This window comes from Chionomys nivalis, chromosome 22 (assembly GCF_950005125.1).
Source record: "Chionomys nivalis chromosome 22, mChiNiv1.1, whole genome shotgun sequence".
Taxonomy (NCBI): domain Eukaryota; kingdom Metazoa; phylum Chordata; class Mammalia; order Rodentia; family Cricetidae; genus Chionomys; species Chionomys nivalis.
In genome coordinates this window covers 19,176,568-19,193,288 of record NC_080107.1, presented here as the reverse complement: position 1 = coordinate 19,193,288, position 16,721 = coordinate 19,176,568, and the positions used below count along the sequence as shown (strand labels likewise).

General features: G+C 36.0%; 1 protein-coding gene across 8 annotated transcripts in view; it reads left to right on the top strand.

The window, feature by feature from the left end:
• Nucleotides 1-16,721, top strand: part of Slc4a10 (solute carrier family 4 member 10) — a 220,683-nt gene that overhangs the window by 153,914 nt on the left and 50,048 nt on the right. For 7 of the 8 annotated variants that reach the window (XM_057755058.1, XM_057755053.1, XM_057755052.1 and 4 more), the window contains 3 exons: nt 2,124-2,298; nt 2,868-3,001; nt 3,559-3,804. In XM_057755058.1, coding sequence (XP_057611041.1) covers nt 2,124-2,298; nt 2,868-3,001; nt 3,559-3,804 — 555 coding nt within the window. The other variant, XM_057755059.1, reaches the window with a different exon arrangement.

Genomic DNA, 16,721 nt, shown 5'->3' with positions numbered 1-16,721 from the left:
GTCCTTACTGCTTCCTAAATCCTCCCAGGTCACCAATATCCGGTATCTTCGCTTCTCCAGAGTTCTTCCACAGATTCTGTTGCTGACATGACTTGAAGTGTCCATTACTCATCTGCTCTCCTGGAGTTGCTGGTGCACATCTGGGCTGCTCTTGCACTTTCTTCTGTAACGAACTCCCACTTCTGGATTTAGACTTTACCGATAAAAGCACATTTATTACACAGCTATATAACAACTATTCAGATTAATGTATGATCTAATAAGTGAATAATTACAAAGCCATGGTTGAATATAAAATGCTATCAAAGCTATAGTTATTACTTACTAACGAATAGTTCATAACTATCTCAAATTATTTTTAGAACTAGGTAGGATATAAATCATAAATGAATGCTAGTAGAATAAATCTACTCTGAACTGTGACTTTGACAAGGTAACATATTATTCAGAAATAGAAACTATTCAACATTGACATGCTCATGTTTTACCATATGAATTATGAGAAGTTTGTATATGTACACAGTCCATGTGTTCTCTGGAAGTGTCTCTGAGTTTCAAATGTCTCAGAATTTTATTTGTCTCAATCTTTTGTGGTTGAAGAAATCATTAGAGAAACAGTGATTTTTACACTCATATGTCATTAGATAGTTACTAATATACAATTATGTCTCCATCAGATCAGAGGAATTAAAGGAAATAAAGGGCTCAGTGCTGAGCCTGATCACCCAAGTCATCCCCAGAACCCACATTGTACAAGGAGAGAACTGACTCCCTCAAATTGTCCTCTGACAAGTCACAGATATACCCCCCCCAAAAAAAAACTAAAAATGAAAAATCAGTTACTTTTAGTATAATTTCAAGGTCAAGTAAAGTTGGTTTTTATGTAAACCATAATTTTTAGGATAACACTGCAAAGAATAATTATAAAATAACAAAAGTCTAATTTTATGATCCAAGAACATTCATTATAATATCAGAATTCTGGAACGTCACGGTTTTGCTTTATTGCTCATATGAGACAACGTTTTGCTGTATGTTCCAGATTAGCTTCAAACTCACAAACCTGCCTCCTGCCTCTGGAGTGCTGAACTTATTGTCATGTGCCATCCTCTCCAGATTTAAAATGTATTTTTTAATTATTGACTTTCACATAGGAACAACTATTCAGTCTTACTTTAAGATCACATCTTTATTCCATGGAATAAAATGAACTTTTAATATCAAATACTAAATTTTAATGTTATCAAATATTCAAATAATGAAAATACCTACTTTAATATTTAATATTCTTATTCCTAATACAGTAAAGAACATCAGTGCTCAGATTTTAAAGATCAACTTACAATTTAAAGCTCCTGAACCCGAAACACAGCCCTTTGAAGTGTTTCAAGGTGTCATATGTGAAATAAGTGAATTATTTCCAGAAAAGGCCTTATTATCTTATAATTGATAAGTGTTAGAACGTGTGTTGACAATAGTACATCAAAATAACATTTTATATATTAGGTTAACCTCTTAGTTTTCTAAAACTAAAAACAACCTCAGAGTCTATATGTCTCTAATGAATGTTGTTATCCATATGCCCATTTAGATTTAGTTGTTCTCTTAGGGAAGGTTTTGTTGAGGCACGTTTTTCTTGGCAGAGGGACTAGGTGACTGGAGTCGTGATTGAACATGACTTTATTCTCGTTAAGGTGATTTTTACTACTAGCATTCACAAAGACCAGGTGTCTCTGTCTCACTTTCTGCTATGCTAATTAAGTGCAAAGTATTAGCAAACACTTCCATCGTTGACAGTGGGGATCTGAGTTTAGATGGTGTGGGTTTATAAAAAAATGACACAGACATTGAAATAACCCATGAATCTCATTTGAAATTTGATTGATGAATCCCTGGATCTTGAGAAAGCCTGATGGTTTTTAGTTGTAGGCACACTTTTCGGGGTATTGTAGTAGTGCAAAGCTATCCCTGTAAGTCATTATGCAGCAACGTGGTAGGCTGATATGGGTCTCATCTCTGCTGAAGGAAATATTACTGTGACCGGGAAACAGAACAAGTGCACATTTTGACTTATGTGCTTTTTATCTTTGGGTTTCACTGTTGTGTTTTCCCCCATGTCTTAGGATTTTTGGGGGACTTATATTAGATATCAAAAGAAAAGCTCCATTCTTCTGGAGTGACTTCAGAGACGCTTTCAGCCTGCAGTGTTTAGCATCTTTCCTGTTTCTCTACTGTGCGTGCATGTCTCCGGTCATCACGTTTGGAGGACTGTTGGGAGAAGCGACTGAAGGGCGTATAGTATGTATTGTGCTTTTCTCTGAACTTTAATCTTAGTTTTGTTTTTTTTTTAAAGATTTGTAGTTATGTAAGTGAGAATTGGAATTCTGGTATTGGAGATTTGATACACAGTCCAGCAAACAAACTTCCTATGAATTTCCTGGATGTCTAGTGGAGCTGGTGATCTGGGAAGAGAATATCTTAGAAATATTTATTTTGAGTCTTATACAAGGCTCTGGCCTGATGCCACATTCGTTGATCTAAAATTTTCCATCAGTTTTAGGTTAAGTCCATTTTTCAAAAATCTTTGCCATGCTTCTGTTCAGACACTGATTATGACAACATTTAAACAATTCGTGAAGTGATAAAAGATGAAGCAAGAAGGTCTAGATCCTACTTCCCAGTTGCCATCACTGATCACTGATTTTCTACCCTCATGTGCCATTTTTTCAGCTTATTTCCCATATTCTGTCTGCATTTGCTAGGCCTAACGCGGTGAAGGGTGAAAATGCGAACCACCGTATCTGAAATGTTTATATATATTACAATGTCTGTCTGTTTAGATGAGGGAATTCATGTTGTTTTTACAGAGTGCAATCGAATCACTGTTTGGAGCATCTATGACCGGGATAGCCTATTCTCTTTTTGGTGGACAGCCCCTTACCATATTAGGCAGTACAGGACCTGTTTTGGTGTTTGAAAAGATTTTGTTTAAATTTTGCAAGTAAGTATTATGTCTCTTATCTACTCTATGCTTTATTTATTTTTTTTTTTTTTTTGGATTTTTCGAGACAGGATTTCTCGGTGGCTTTTGGTTCCTGTCCTGTAACTAGCTCTTCTAGACCAGGCTGGCCTCGAAGTCACAGAGATCCGCCTGCCTCTGCCTCCCATGTGCTGGGATTATACTATATGCTTTTTCATTGCTGTTTTTTTTTTTTCTTCATCCAACATCACTTTTGGAGGTCTGTGGGAAGATGTGAAATTGGCTGGTATGATTCAGTCTGTCATTTTTGTCTTTCAGTGGAATTGAAGGAAAAGTTAAAAGATTTGTGCATATATCATACATTCAATATTTATAATAAATGAGATTCAGTTTTAAGTACCAAGAAACCTCCATTAATTTGTTCCTTTGGATTTCTCTATAGACAACATCTTGAACTCAGAGACTTGAGGGATGTGAATTTGCTCACTTTTTCTTCCTAAATTGGGCTTATTTAAACTTATTTCAAAAGTAGCAAGCTGCAAAATGACCTTCTTCCCACACTTTCCTCTTTCTCCTAGAGAATATGGGCTATCATACTTGTCTTTACGAGCTAGCATTGGGCTTTGGACTGCAACCCTGTGTATCATCCTGGTGGCCACTGATGCGAGTTCCCTGGTCTGCTATATCACTCGGTTTACTGAAGAAGCTTTTGCTTCTCTTATTTGCATCATCTTTATCTATGAAGCCCTGGAGAAGTTGTTTGAACTTAGTGAAGCCTATCCAATCAATATGCACAACGATTTGGAACTGCTGACGCAGTACTCGTAAGTTCAATTTCTGCTCTTGGCTGCCAGGCTCTTCTCACAATATTGCTATTGTTTAAGAAATATGATGACCTTAGTCAGCATAGAGTGTGCCTTAAATTGATTCATGACCCTACATCCTGGACTTTCAGAGCTGAATAGGATTTTAAGTCATCTAATCAGCTACACATCTGATTCTTGGGTTCTTGTTACAGCATCTCTGCCAAGAATATCGTTCTAAAGCTCTGCTTGTCAAGTGTTTCATAGAATAAACACATAATTAACCAAGTCAATATAAATACAGATTTGTTTTGTTTTTTTAGACTGTATCATTTTGCTTTTCTTTTAAGTTCAGATTTAAAGTAACTAAGTGAGAGAAACTCCTCAATTCTAAGTTTGATATTTGAAATTGTGATTTAAAACAGATGAAAACCAACACACTTAAGGTTTAATTTTGGTTTTGGATGTTGGTGATAAAGCTATTGAAGTATTAATTGTTGAAGGAGATACTACATCAAGACTAAAGATGAATTGCAGCTTTCTAATTTGGTATACTAAAAATCAGGAATTGTTGTAATAGTACTTTTATTTAATTTTAGAATTTTTGTTCCACCGGAAGTTCACAGAACAGATGTTTGAAGTGATGGGCTCTTCATCAGGCACTTTAGCCTCTATTCTCGCCACCTCTTAGATATAGCTCAGATACTGTAAATATTTCCTTATTGCTGGAAATCCATTGTCAAAATTACATAATAATAGTTTTAATATTATAACTTTTAAAGAGTGAGAAAATGATTCCTTTTTTTAAATAACATGGTTCTCAGTTTTTAACATTTCTTTGTTTTGTTTTTGGTTGTTGGAGAAAGCTTCAAACAAGATACCTCTATTTGGAAACAAGAAAATTCAAGATTTACATGTAGAATAATTTTCCAAATAAAAATAATATTGATGGTATTATGAATAAGGCCATGAAGGAAATAGGTGGATGTCCTGGACACTCAGGAAGAAGCAGAAAAAAGTCACATTGCTAGAAGGCACATGTGGCAATAATAGGACAACTTGGAAGCATCTTTTTTCTATTTCTGGATATTAAACTCAGGTTGTCAGACTTGGTGTAGGCACCTTGACCTGCTAAGACATGTCATTATTATGTTTATTGAACAGAAAGTAGAACTTTTGGATATCTCTGTTATGATACATAATTATCTCTGGTTGTAGTCTCAAACCAGTGATAATTTAAGTGCTATTTACTATACTAGAAGCTAGTATAACCATAGTGAATAATACTCTTACCTCAAACACCTTACTATATATGTCAGGACATAGAAGGACATAATAAAAAGATGATTGATGTGTTGAGATATTGGTACATAATTTTAAGGTGCCACACCAAATGAATATCTCACTTTGATATGAACCTTGGGGAAGGTATTGGGGAGAAGGGTAGGGATGTTGCTCACATAGAAATCATCATGCCCAGGATGTGGAGAGTCACTAAAGCTTTGAAACATTTTTTTTTTTTTGAAACCAGATTGATAGTGGTAAAAAGCCAGAAAAGTCAACCAGGTCTTACTAATGTGATACAGTTTAAGTACAATGTCAATAGACTATCTGAGAGAGAAGATATGGAACAAATAAAAGAGGTAAAAGCTGTAATAGAAAGGCACCAACTGTTCTTGCAACTTCGATAGGAGTTTGTTAGGTATTTAAGCTGAAAACCACAGCCTGAATATCCTTTTATATAGAGAGAAAAGTCTTGAGAAGCAAGGACTGAGCCCCAGATAATGTAGCTAGCGTAAAGTTAAAGCAATGGAGATTACTGTGGGCCTGGAGTTTTACAAGGTAAGGCGAAAGTGATGACAGTTGTAGAATGTAAGGACAAGAATGCACCACAGATCTTTAGAAGGGACAAGAGATCCAACAAAATTAAGGGAAGAACTTTTAAAAGATCATGATTAACTTTAAAAAACAATGTTATATTGAGAGGCAAGAATGAGAAGCCATTTAAGCAAAAATTAAGAAAAGTGAAGGTGGCAAAGGAATGGAGAATGTATACCTAGGCTATCTGAGGGTCAAAGAAAGTTGACAACAGGCCTGTTGGATACGGCAGTGAGATCATTGGAAGGTCAATTTACGATCTAAAAGAATCACTTTGAAATGAGGCCTGAAAGCAGAGAGAAGGAAGTCACAGAGATGTCAGAGACAGAGGGAATAACTCAGAGTTAGAGCTCACAAGGTGCCAAAAAACGAGGCCTAGACATGTGATACCAATAAATAAAACTAATGGCACATGGGGGCCTGGGAGCAAGACTTGCTCCCACAAGCCTTGCTGAGCATGGTGACAAGTGGCCTAGGTCCTGATTTCCTTGTGTTTCCACTTCTGCCTCTGAAAAAAAACAAATCTTCCTTAATTATGAGCTTTTGACTAGTCTACAAACTGTTAAGTTTCATATGGAATTTTCAAAGAGAATTTGTTTTGTTGATTTACCTCCCCACTCTTCAATACCCTCCTGTTCCGTCCCCTTGCCTCCTTCCATGCACTGGGTTCCATTGCCTTCCTCCATTCCTTTAACACCCATGTTTTACCCCCTCCAACTCAGGGGGGAACATTAGAAGCTAGGATCTCCATAGAGGAGAGAGCATTTATTTTTTTTACATGTTAACTAAGCTGTTAAATTTATTTTCTTGGAATAAACTGTTAACCTTCAGTTATGAGAGTTGATAAAATAATTGGGCTCAGCAATCTACAAAATAATTTGCATAAAATGCATTTTAACAGAGGCCAATGCAAGTGGTAACTTTTTTAAATGTATTTTTTCTTTTTTTTAATTAAAATTTTTAAAAGGATCTTCGCCCTTCCTCCACTTCAACTCTCCCATTTCCCCAAGATCTCCCCATCCTTCCCTTCTCCCTTCTCTCTTCCCCTCTTCCCTTCTCCCCACCCCATCCCCACTCCCATGCTCCCAACTTTTGCCTGGCGATCTTATCTGCTTCCAATTTCCAGGAGGATCTATATATGTTTTTCTTTGGGTTCACCTTATTATTTGGCTTCTCTAGGCTTGTGAACTTGTCCTTTGTTTATGGCTAGAGTCCACTAAGGAGTGCATGTACTGTTTTTTTGGGAGCCTAGTCTATTTGGATGCACAGCTTTCTAGGCCTGGATGGAGTGGGAGGGCCTTGAACTTCCCACAGTGCAGGGTACCCTGCCTTCTTTTAAGACTGGAGGGGGAGGGAGGAGGGAGAGTGGGGAAGCCGGAGGGGAATAGGAGAAGGGGAGTAAGTAGAAATTTTTGAATGGAAAAATAAAAATTAAAAAAAATAGAAAAATAAAAGGATCTTCGCAATTCCTGTTTTCTTGGGAGGGAACAGGCTGTGGTCACTTGCTGTGTGACCACTAAGCATGTTCTTTGTGCCCATTGTCCACACACACATACCTCTACACCAAAGTTAAGGAGGTAGGAAGGCTGATTCGGAATGATGGACAGTGACGTTTTACTGTCAGTGGCACCTGAAATGAGAATTACAGAGACTGGATGTCAGTCGCCTTGGGCTGACCTGATTACGTGCTGGCACTGTCCAGAGTCTTTATTTATTTTTACATGGTGATTGCTTGCCAAGTGTCCTCCAGTTTAATATACACACCCATTAAACAGCTCTAAATTCTACCATCAGAATTAATTTTATGAATTGAACAGTTTTATTTTTTATAAATACATGAATTTTATCAGGTATTGCCATGACTTGCTTCCTAAAAAAGAAAAAAAATCAAACTTTTTCTTATACATCATATGCTTTTAGTTATCTGTCCTAAAGAAAATTTAATCTCGAAAAACCAAAAAAAAAAAAAATTTAAAAGTAGCTGCTAAGAATAGCTATTTTATTAGAAGAATGTTTTGTGTAATCTATCTGCTTCTGTATGCCATTGTAGTGATTTTTTAAAGTCCTGTCATTAGTTTTTAAGGCTCATTATACTAGTGCCCACCTAAAGTTGTCTACATTCGGTATTGCTGGCTTCATGCTTTCATAAGTTTCATTTTAAAAGTTCCTAGAAAATGATATGGCCTGGACACACTATATCTGAGGTTGTGATTTTTTTTGCAAACTGAATGTTCCTGTAATTGCATATATGTTACACTATATATACCATATGTTGTATTCAGGAAGAAGATATTGGGAAAATGCCAGCATTATTAGGTTCTACATTTCATATATGCTTTGTATTTGGGCCTTCTGTATTCAAATTCCATATACTATACCAACCAAATTACAAAATGTTCTTGATTTAAATAAACAATAACAAAAAATTTCTAACTTTTCTGGCATCTTAACCTCACAATGTGGTAATATGTAGACCTTACACTTGAAAATACATGGTTCCCTTTTATTGTGCCAAGAGCAAGTGTCAAGATAATCTATTTAATTTTGAGTATATTTTACACCAGATGATCAAACTGAATATGTCACATTAGCAATAAGTAATGAGTTTGAGGGAATCATCTTTATGTGGTAGCTTTAATTTTAAAGAATGGCAAAAATAAACTGTTATACTTGTGTAAGATGAATGCTTCTTCAGTATGTAGTAAGAATCACAAGGTTGACTACTAAAATAATGTATGTATATGATAAGAAGAGAGAAAGATGTCACCATGAATAAGGAAGGAAACTAGCCAGAGGGTGCTGGCAGTGGAGAGGATAATACATGAGAACAACATATGGCACCTATACATGAAATGCCATAATCAAAGCCATACTTTGTATGCTAACCTAAAAAATCTAATTTTTAAAAAAGGCATACTTTGCAAATATGTGAGTTCAAGCAAAATTTAGGGTCTGTTACCTGAGTTTCTCATATATATGTAAGACAAGTTAAATTAAAAATATACTTTCCAGGTTTCTTTTTTAAAACTTGTTTTAAATTTATTTTTCTCCAATATATTACATCCCAACTGCAATTTTCCCTCCCTCCTCACCTTCCAACCTCTGCCCCAAACACTCCTTCTCCATTAACCTTCAGAAAAGGACAGGCCTCTCAGGGACATCAAACAAACATGGTATATCAAGTTGCAATAAGACTAGGTACCTCCCCTCATATAATGCTGGATGAGGCAACCAAATAGGAGGAAAAGGGACCCAAAAACAAACAAAAGAAGTATAGACAGCCCCCAGTTCCCATTTGCATATGGCCTGAATTAGACCCATACAGGATCCCTGATTATCGGTTCAGTTTCTGAGCCCTTATGAGCCTGGCTTTGCTTGGGATAATACTCTTGTACGCTGTAAGGATTTGTCACTAGTATTGGTTTAATAAAACACTAATTGGCCAGTAGCCAAGCAAGAAGTATAGGTCAGGCAACCAGGCTAAGAGAATTCTGGAAAAAGGAAAGACAGAGACACAGTTGCTACCCAGACACAGAGGAAGCAGGATGAGAAGCCTTACTTAGAAAAGGTACCAAGCCACATACCTAAATATAGTTAAGAATTATGGGTTAATTTAAATTGTAAAAGCTAATAATAAGCCTGAACAATAGGTCAACCATTTTATAAATAATATGAGCCTCTGTGTGTTTATGGGGATGAATGGCTATAGGACCAGGCAGGACAGAAACTTCCATCTACAAATGGCACCCAACATGGGATAAGAATTTCCACATACAGCCTAAGAAAAATTTTAAAATAAAAATGTTCTAGAAGACAAGAACAGAGTCAGTGCAGCTTCTTGGTAACCGTATTTTCTCCTGTAGACTCTGTTTGCAGCAAGCAGAGGCATGGCTCCTTTAAGAGAGGCTTCCTGATTCAGTATTAGTGGCAAAAACCTGGCAGCTCTTTTAAGGGTCTCAGCCACCAAATACTTAAATGGTGTATATAAGCAGCTGGAATTAGGCTTCTTGACATGGACCTAGAAACTCCAGAGTTCTGGCAACAAATCAGGCTCCCACCAGTACCTCTGCCATGAAGATAACTCTCAAAATGCTGAAGAATGGTGTGGAGCCAGCCCCCAAAGCCACAGCTTTAATACTAGCCATATTGCTTAGCAGATTAAAGACTCATGTGGTCAGAAAAAAGAAAGATATATACAGTAAAGGCAGATTCAGATGAATAAAATCCTCTAAATGGTTTACAGTGAATTTAAAAAATATACATAAGCTTGGGAGATAAAAGAAAAATGATAGAGAAAGTGCTTTTAAAAAGAAATAGAGTAGTCAGGTTTGGTAGCACATGCCTTTAATCCCATAATTTGGGAGGCTAAGGCAGGTGGATCTCTGTGAGTTTAAGGTCAGCCTAGTCTACAGAGTAAGTTCTAGGACAACGTAAGGTACACAGAGAAACTTTGTCTCAAAAAACCAAAAATTAAAAAAAAATAAAAATAAAAGATAAAACCACATAAAGATGGAAAATACACAGAGAATCTGGGTATTGTTTATTATTTTGTTATATTTGAATTGTTTGACTACTGAGAAAGAAGCAACACCTGCTAAAAGACATTTTATTATAAATGCTGCTGGATTAAACCAATCCATATATTTTAAAAATGTCTTGACTTTAAAGTATAAGGCAAAAGATATATTACTTTGGGAAAGGGTGTCTGCTTTTGTTTCCACAAGAAATGATAGACTGTTAATTTATTCTGGGTTAAGAAAGATAAGGTTTGATCAAGGAAGACCCCTGAAAAATCTCTGATAGGCCCAGATGATCTGATGTCTCCAAATATTTCTGTTGACATTTCCTCTACACCCAGAACAGCTTCAAGGCTGCTGACTGAGATGATCCAAACTTGCAGAATACTCCAGTTAGGGCTTGACCATAATCCTAAATTGTCTTTGGATCCTCATATGATTATCAGTGCCGCCAATCAGTAGGAAATAGTCTAGGAAATGATACCCACATTACTCAAAAAAAATGGATTATGGCTGTTTGTCTTTGTTTAGTGTATTGGTTGCAAGTTGTTATGGGTAATGGTCAGGAAAAAGGCTAAACAAAGGAGATTAGATTCAGTGTCTTATTTTGAAAATGGAAAAAAAAGGGGGGGGGTTAAATCCTGTAGGAAAATGCTCTTATGCACTGTAAAGGTTTGTCAATCATATTAGTTTAATAAGACACTGATTGACTAGTAGCAACTAGAGTAGGAGAATTCTGGGAAGAGGAAAAACAGAGACGCAGTCACTACCTAGACACACAGGAAACAAGATGAGAAATCCTTACTGAGAAAAGATATAAAGCTACATGACTAAAGATAGATGAGAATTATGGGCTAATTTAAATTGTAAGAGCTAGTGAGTAATAAGCCTGAGCAATAGGCTAATAATTTTATAATTAATATAAGCCTCTGTGTATTTATTTGGAACTGAATGTCTATGGCCAGACAGAAGATTGATCTACACTGCTTAGTTGAGTCTATGTATTTTCTTGTGGTGTCCTTGATTGCTCTGGCTCCTACAATCCTTTTTCTCCCTCTTCCTCCTATTCCAATGGATCCCCCAAATTCTACTTAATATTTGGCTGTGGGTCTCTGCATGTGTTTCCATCATTTTCTGGATGAAGCCTTTCTGATGACAGTTGGCAATTGGGCTAGGTACTAATCTATGGAGTATAGCAGAATATCATTAGGCATCTTACACTGACTTTTCTTCCTTCCTTTCTTTTTTCTGTTCACTGGTAATTGCTTCTATCCTAGGTCTCTGGGCTATCCAACCTCTTGTTTCTAGCACTTCAGGCAGTTTCATTGATTGGGGCCCCTCTAGTGACATGGGTCTATAGCTGGACCAGTCATTGGTTGACCATTCCCACAATATTCTGCACCACCATTACCCCAGCACATCTTGCAGGCAGGATAAATTGTAGTTGAAAGGTTTTATGGCTGGATTGAAGTTGCAGTTCCTCTACTGGAACTCTTGCTTGGTTACAGAATATGGCTACTTCAGGTTACATACCCCTTATTACTAGGAGTCTTTTTGAGGGCTGCCCTTGTAGATTCCTGTCAGTTTCCTTGTGCTCGGTTTCTAGCTCTTCCCCCAAGATGCCCCTCAGTTCTAGTTTTCTCTCCCTGTACTCTCTCCCTCCATCTTTCCCAACCTCATCCCTCCTATTCCTGTCCCCACTAACCCCAGTTCACCTGGGATATCTATTCTATTTCCCCTTTCCAGGGAGATTCACACATTCCCCCTTGAGTTCTCTTTGCTACTTTTTGCTACTTTCCAAGTTTCTAAAGAAGAGTGTCCTACTACTGAGTAATGAGAGATACTTTTTGCTTTTGCCTCTATTGACTGTTTCATTTTTCTGTACTGAGATACTTGCTATATCCTCATTTCTATATGAAAAGATAGTCATTTGTTTTAAATAAATGCTACTGATTGGTATTATACTCAATGTCCTTTATTAGAGAGAGAGAGAGAGAGAGAGAGAGAGAGAGAGAGAGAGAGAGAGGTGCTTATGGTAGCCAGAAAAGGGTATCAGACGTCCTGAAATTGGTAAAGGGCTTTGTGAACCACCATGAGGGTTGCTGGGAACTAAACCATGTTCTGTGCAAGAGCAGCAAGTATTTTTTTTTTCAGTTAATTCTCTCTCTAGCCTCCATGTTTCTCTGAAATTTATTTTACTTTTTGTGAAATTGTTTTAAAAGATATACTGTGTAAGTCTTCCTACTTTTCTGAATTACTTGGAAAAGCTTAACTTTTATGTCTTTCTCTGTTCTAAGTGTGCTTCCCTAACACTTTGCACTTCCTTACTCTCTCTCTAACTCTCCACCCAGCCCTGCCATGTGGCTGCTTGTCTATCACATGTCTGACCTCTGTGCCCTCCAAGATGGCTTAAATAGCATGATTTCCCCCTTTTGCCCCTTCTAGGCAGCTGCAGGGAATTATAGTTTGTCTGCCTTGGGTGTTTTTCTTTTAAACTCTGATAACATAGTCTTCAAGTTGTTAAAAATCATTGAATCTACAAATTTTGAATAAATTTGACACACTATAAGGATCTTAACACAGAATGAATATATGTGATATAGTTATATATGACTACATGCATGAGCAACACAAGTGTACATACAGGCAAAACACTAAAACTCATAAAATAAAATAAATTTTTTAAAAATGAGTCAACTGTTTCTCGAGTTTTATTAAACACTTGTCTTTTTTTTCCTCTCTTGATTTTGAGCTCAATTGTTTTTTAAACTGACACATACATACTTTTTGTCATATAATGTTTGAAAATGTATGTACATTGTGTACTAATTCAAATGTGTGTAAAATTATTTATTCAACATTATTGTTTCTTTAGACTAGAAACATTTAGACCAATTTTTCTAGTTTTTTGATAAAGAACAATGTGTTATCATTATCCACAGTCACTCTACTGTACAGCAGGACAGCATGACTTCTTGCTCCTATGTAATAATAGCTTGTTACTATTCATGAAGCTTTTTCATAACCCCTGCTCTAATGTTCCCCCAGACTCTGGTAGCCAACATTCTGCTTTCAGCCTCTGTGAGATTCACATTTTTAATTCCATATGACTGCAATCATGTGGTGGTTTTCTTTTTGTTCCTGGCTTATTTCACTTAACAGAATGACCATCCATGTTCATACGGATGATAAATTATATGCCAGTTTTAGAGAAATAGTATCACATATGTATTTATATATATTCACTTATATAAATATATAAAATTTGATTACTCATCAGTTGATATGCACTTAAATTGGTTCTTTTTCGTGCCTCTTATGGCTATTATTTTATACAATAAATATGATCATGCAGATGTATCCTTGACAGAGTGATTTCATTTTCTTCTGATATATATATATATATATATCATTGTTCTTTATCAAAAAACTAGAAAAATTGGTTTAAATGTTTCTACTCTAAAGAAACAATAATGTTGAATAAATAATTTTACACACATTTGAATTAGTACACAATGTACATACATTTTCAAACATTATACATATATATATATGTATATATATACCAATTAGTGCTACTAATAAATCATATGGTAGTTCTGTTTTTAATTCCTTGAGAAAATCCACATGGTTATCTACAATGTTTTTACTAATTTATATTCCCAGCACTTTTGTCTTGATAGTATTCGTCCTATCAGCTGTGAAGTGGGCTATCATGACTGAGAGCTCTTGTGGAGCGTTTGTTCACACACTGGTTGGAAGATGTTTGTTTGTCTTCCTTGGAAAAACACCACCTTAGATCTGTTGTCTAAATAAATTGGATTATGATTATTTTATGGTTACCTTTGCTCATGAATTGAATTGTTTGGATATTTGGGCTATTATTACCTTGTCAGGAACCTAGTTGTTTCTTCTCTCTGCAGAAACTTTGTAGTGTCTTCATTTTGCTTTTGTTTCCTAGACTTGAGAGCCACATTCCCCAACTCCTTGCTCATTCCAATATCTTAAAGCATTTCTCTGTTTCCTAATAAAAGTTTCATAGTTTTAGGTTTCCTAATATTTCAGTCTTTAATATTTTGTTCTGTCTTTTGACTGTGGTGAAACCATGAACTACACTATGGTTTAGTTTCATCCGTGTATTGACTTAAATTATTCAAAGGATAAAGCTGTTTCCAGGAGCAATAATATAAAAACATTAGTCCACTATTGATCTGTTTCATTCTCATTGTCCCTCTAATAAGCTGTGAAATGTTCAGGAACAGAGCTGGTGTGTCGTCATCTTTCCACCTCCCAAGACCCTGAGCACTGTATAGATGCTCTTGCACCCTTGTTGACAGTGTCTGTCAACAATTTATTCTTCATGTTCACTGTTGGCTATTTTACTTCTCTATTATTATAGTTTGATTTATAGGTCCTAAATAGACTAATCTTCCATACTTATTTGTCAAGGACAATGAGAAGGCAGAAGATTACATCATTTATTCAATATTTAAAAGAGGATTCTTTCCTTAAAAATGAACCAAATAGCCACATGTTATACACCAGATTTTGATGAGATAGAAAGACTATTCTTAGAGAGTTCACAGTCTATGAAGTGCTGACCCAATTTCTCTTTGCTTCTGAGCTGACCTAAATTTAAGGATGTGTTCTGAAGTGCTTAAAGTGAAATTTAATGATGTTTCAATTTACATTAAAATATCCCAGCATTGATATTGAGATAATTTCATTTTACTGCCTCAAGAAAATGATGTTCTGACCTAGAATCCAGCTAATATTAAACCAGAGAAGCTATCCTCTAGAAAGAGCCTCTGCAAACTTTGTAAAGTTCCTCTGAAATTCTGTTTCCCTGTAATTTTATGTTTGCACACGTTTTGTAAAGCAGAATATATTTGCTTTATAAAACAAGTTACAGGTTTATGACTTATCAATAATCAAATAAGACAGAGTGGAGTAGACAAATTTTCTAATGTCATACTTTTGCTAATTAGGTGGTGAGTTCTCTCTGTACCATACAGCTTTATATTTCCTGTTGGACACATAGCCTTGTGCTTCATATAAAAGTAATGTCATACGTGTATTGATGTTTTATATATGATTTATATGTTTACTCAAAGTTTCCACACCCCCTGTTGTAAAGTTTTGATCAAATTATTGTGGTTCCTGTAACGTTCCATGTACTGTTGGTTTCTTCATTCATCACAGCTTTGCTCGATGTTTTCAGTGTCAGAGCTACTTCTGTCATTGTTAGAAGCTTTTATAATAATTTGTATTAGTGGAAGGAAGTTCCCTTTAACCATAAAAATTAACATTCTAATTGCTCTTGTAAGATATTTATTAACTAGCCATATTCAGTTAGTTCAAAAATATTTCTCTATTTACAAATGCCTTTCTTGGTAATAAAAGGAGTTCCGCTTACACATTTTGCATTTATTAGTTAGCATACAGAAAAAATTCAAATGGAAAGTATGTTTGTATGTGTGTGTGTGTGAAAGAGAGAGAGGTTTTATTTTATATCAAATCAATATTCTGTGGTATGGCTTTATGATTTTATAACTAAGAATACTATTAAAATAAAAACATAAATGTGTTTGGCTCCTATAAACATAAGATAAATATATGATTCTATAATTTTTATCTTGTGCATTAATATATAATGTGCTATGCGGCACTCTTGGGGGCTAATTTAGTCTATAAATTGCTTGAAAGACACAAAACCCTTCCTGTTTAGTGCACAAAGGAGGGGGATATTAATAACTGCCAAGGCAAAGGACAGCATCTGTAGCCTAGGAACTAAAATTAGTGACATCACGGAAGGGAGTTCTACCAAATTACACTTTCCAGAAGACAGCCATAGGCACGTGTGTAGGGAAGACAGATCGCCTCCGTTAGTCTTGAAAAAGAAAGCGAAGACTTCTGCATGCGGGCATTTAATTACACTGTTTATCTAATCACGTTGTGGCCATTTATATAAACAGGATTGTTGGGAGAACTTGTTTTTCTGTGGGAAGCAAAGGATAACAGAGAGCATGTTTTATAAAAAGTACATTTTAAGCTAATTGATCCATTACTACAAGGCATTTTATACTGTTTTTCAGAAGCCACGCGGTCGTCTCACAAGATGCAGAAAAAGGCTTTGTGACAAAATCCAAAATTCTCTTATGGTAAAAGTCCTAGAAAATCTAGGTACATGAGGACATGTTCATTATAATAATGGCAGTATACAGGAATCCCACTACCAAAAATATGTTAAATGCAAGAAACTCAAAAGAATTTCTACTAAGTAGCCCCCATAATGGCTCCCTCAAAATATCTCTTTCCTTGCTCTCATCTCTGGCCTTCCTCCATCTAGACTATCCCATTCCCTCAAGTCCTCCTCCCTCTCCCCTTTTCCCCTCAACTTCCCTTCCACTCTCCCTTCTCTGCCCACCCCAATGCTCCCAATTTTGTCTTGCAATCTTGTCTATTTCCCTTTCAGGCAGATCCATGTATGTTTTTCTTAGGGTTCACCTTGTTACTTCTCTAGAATGTAACTATTGGTTCAAT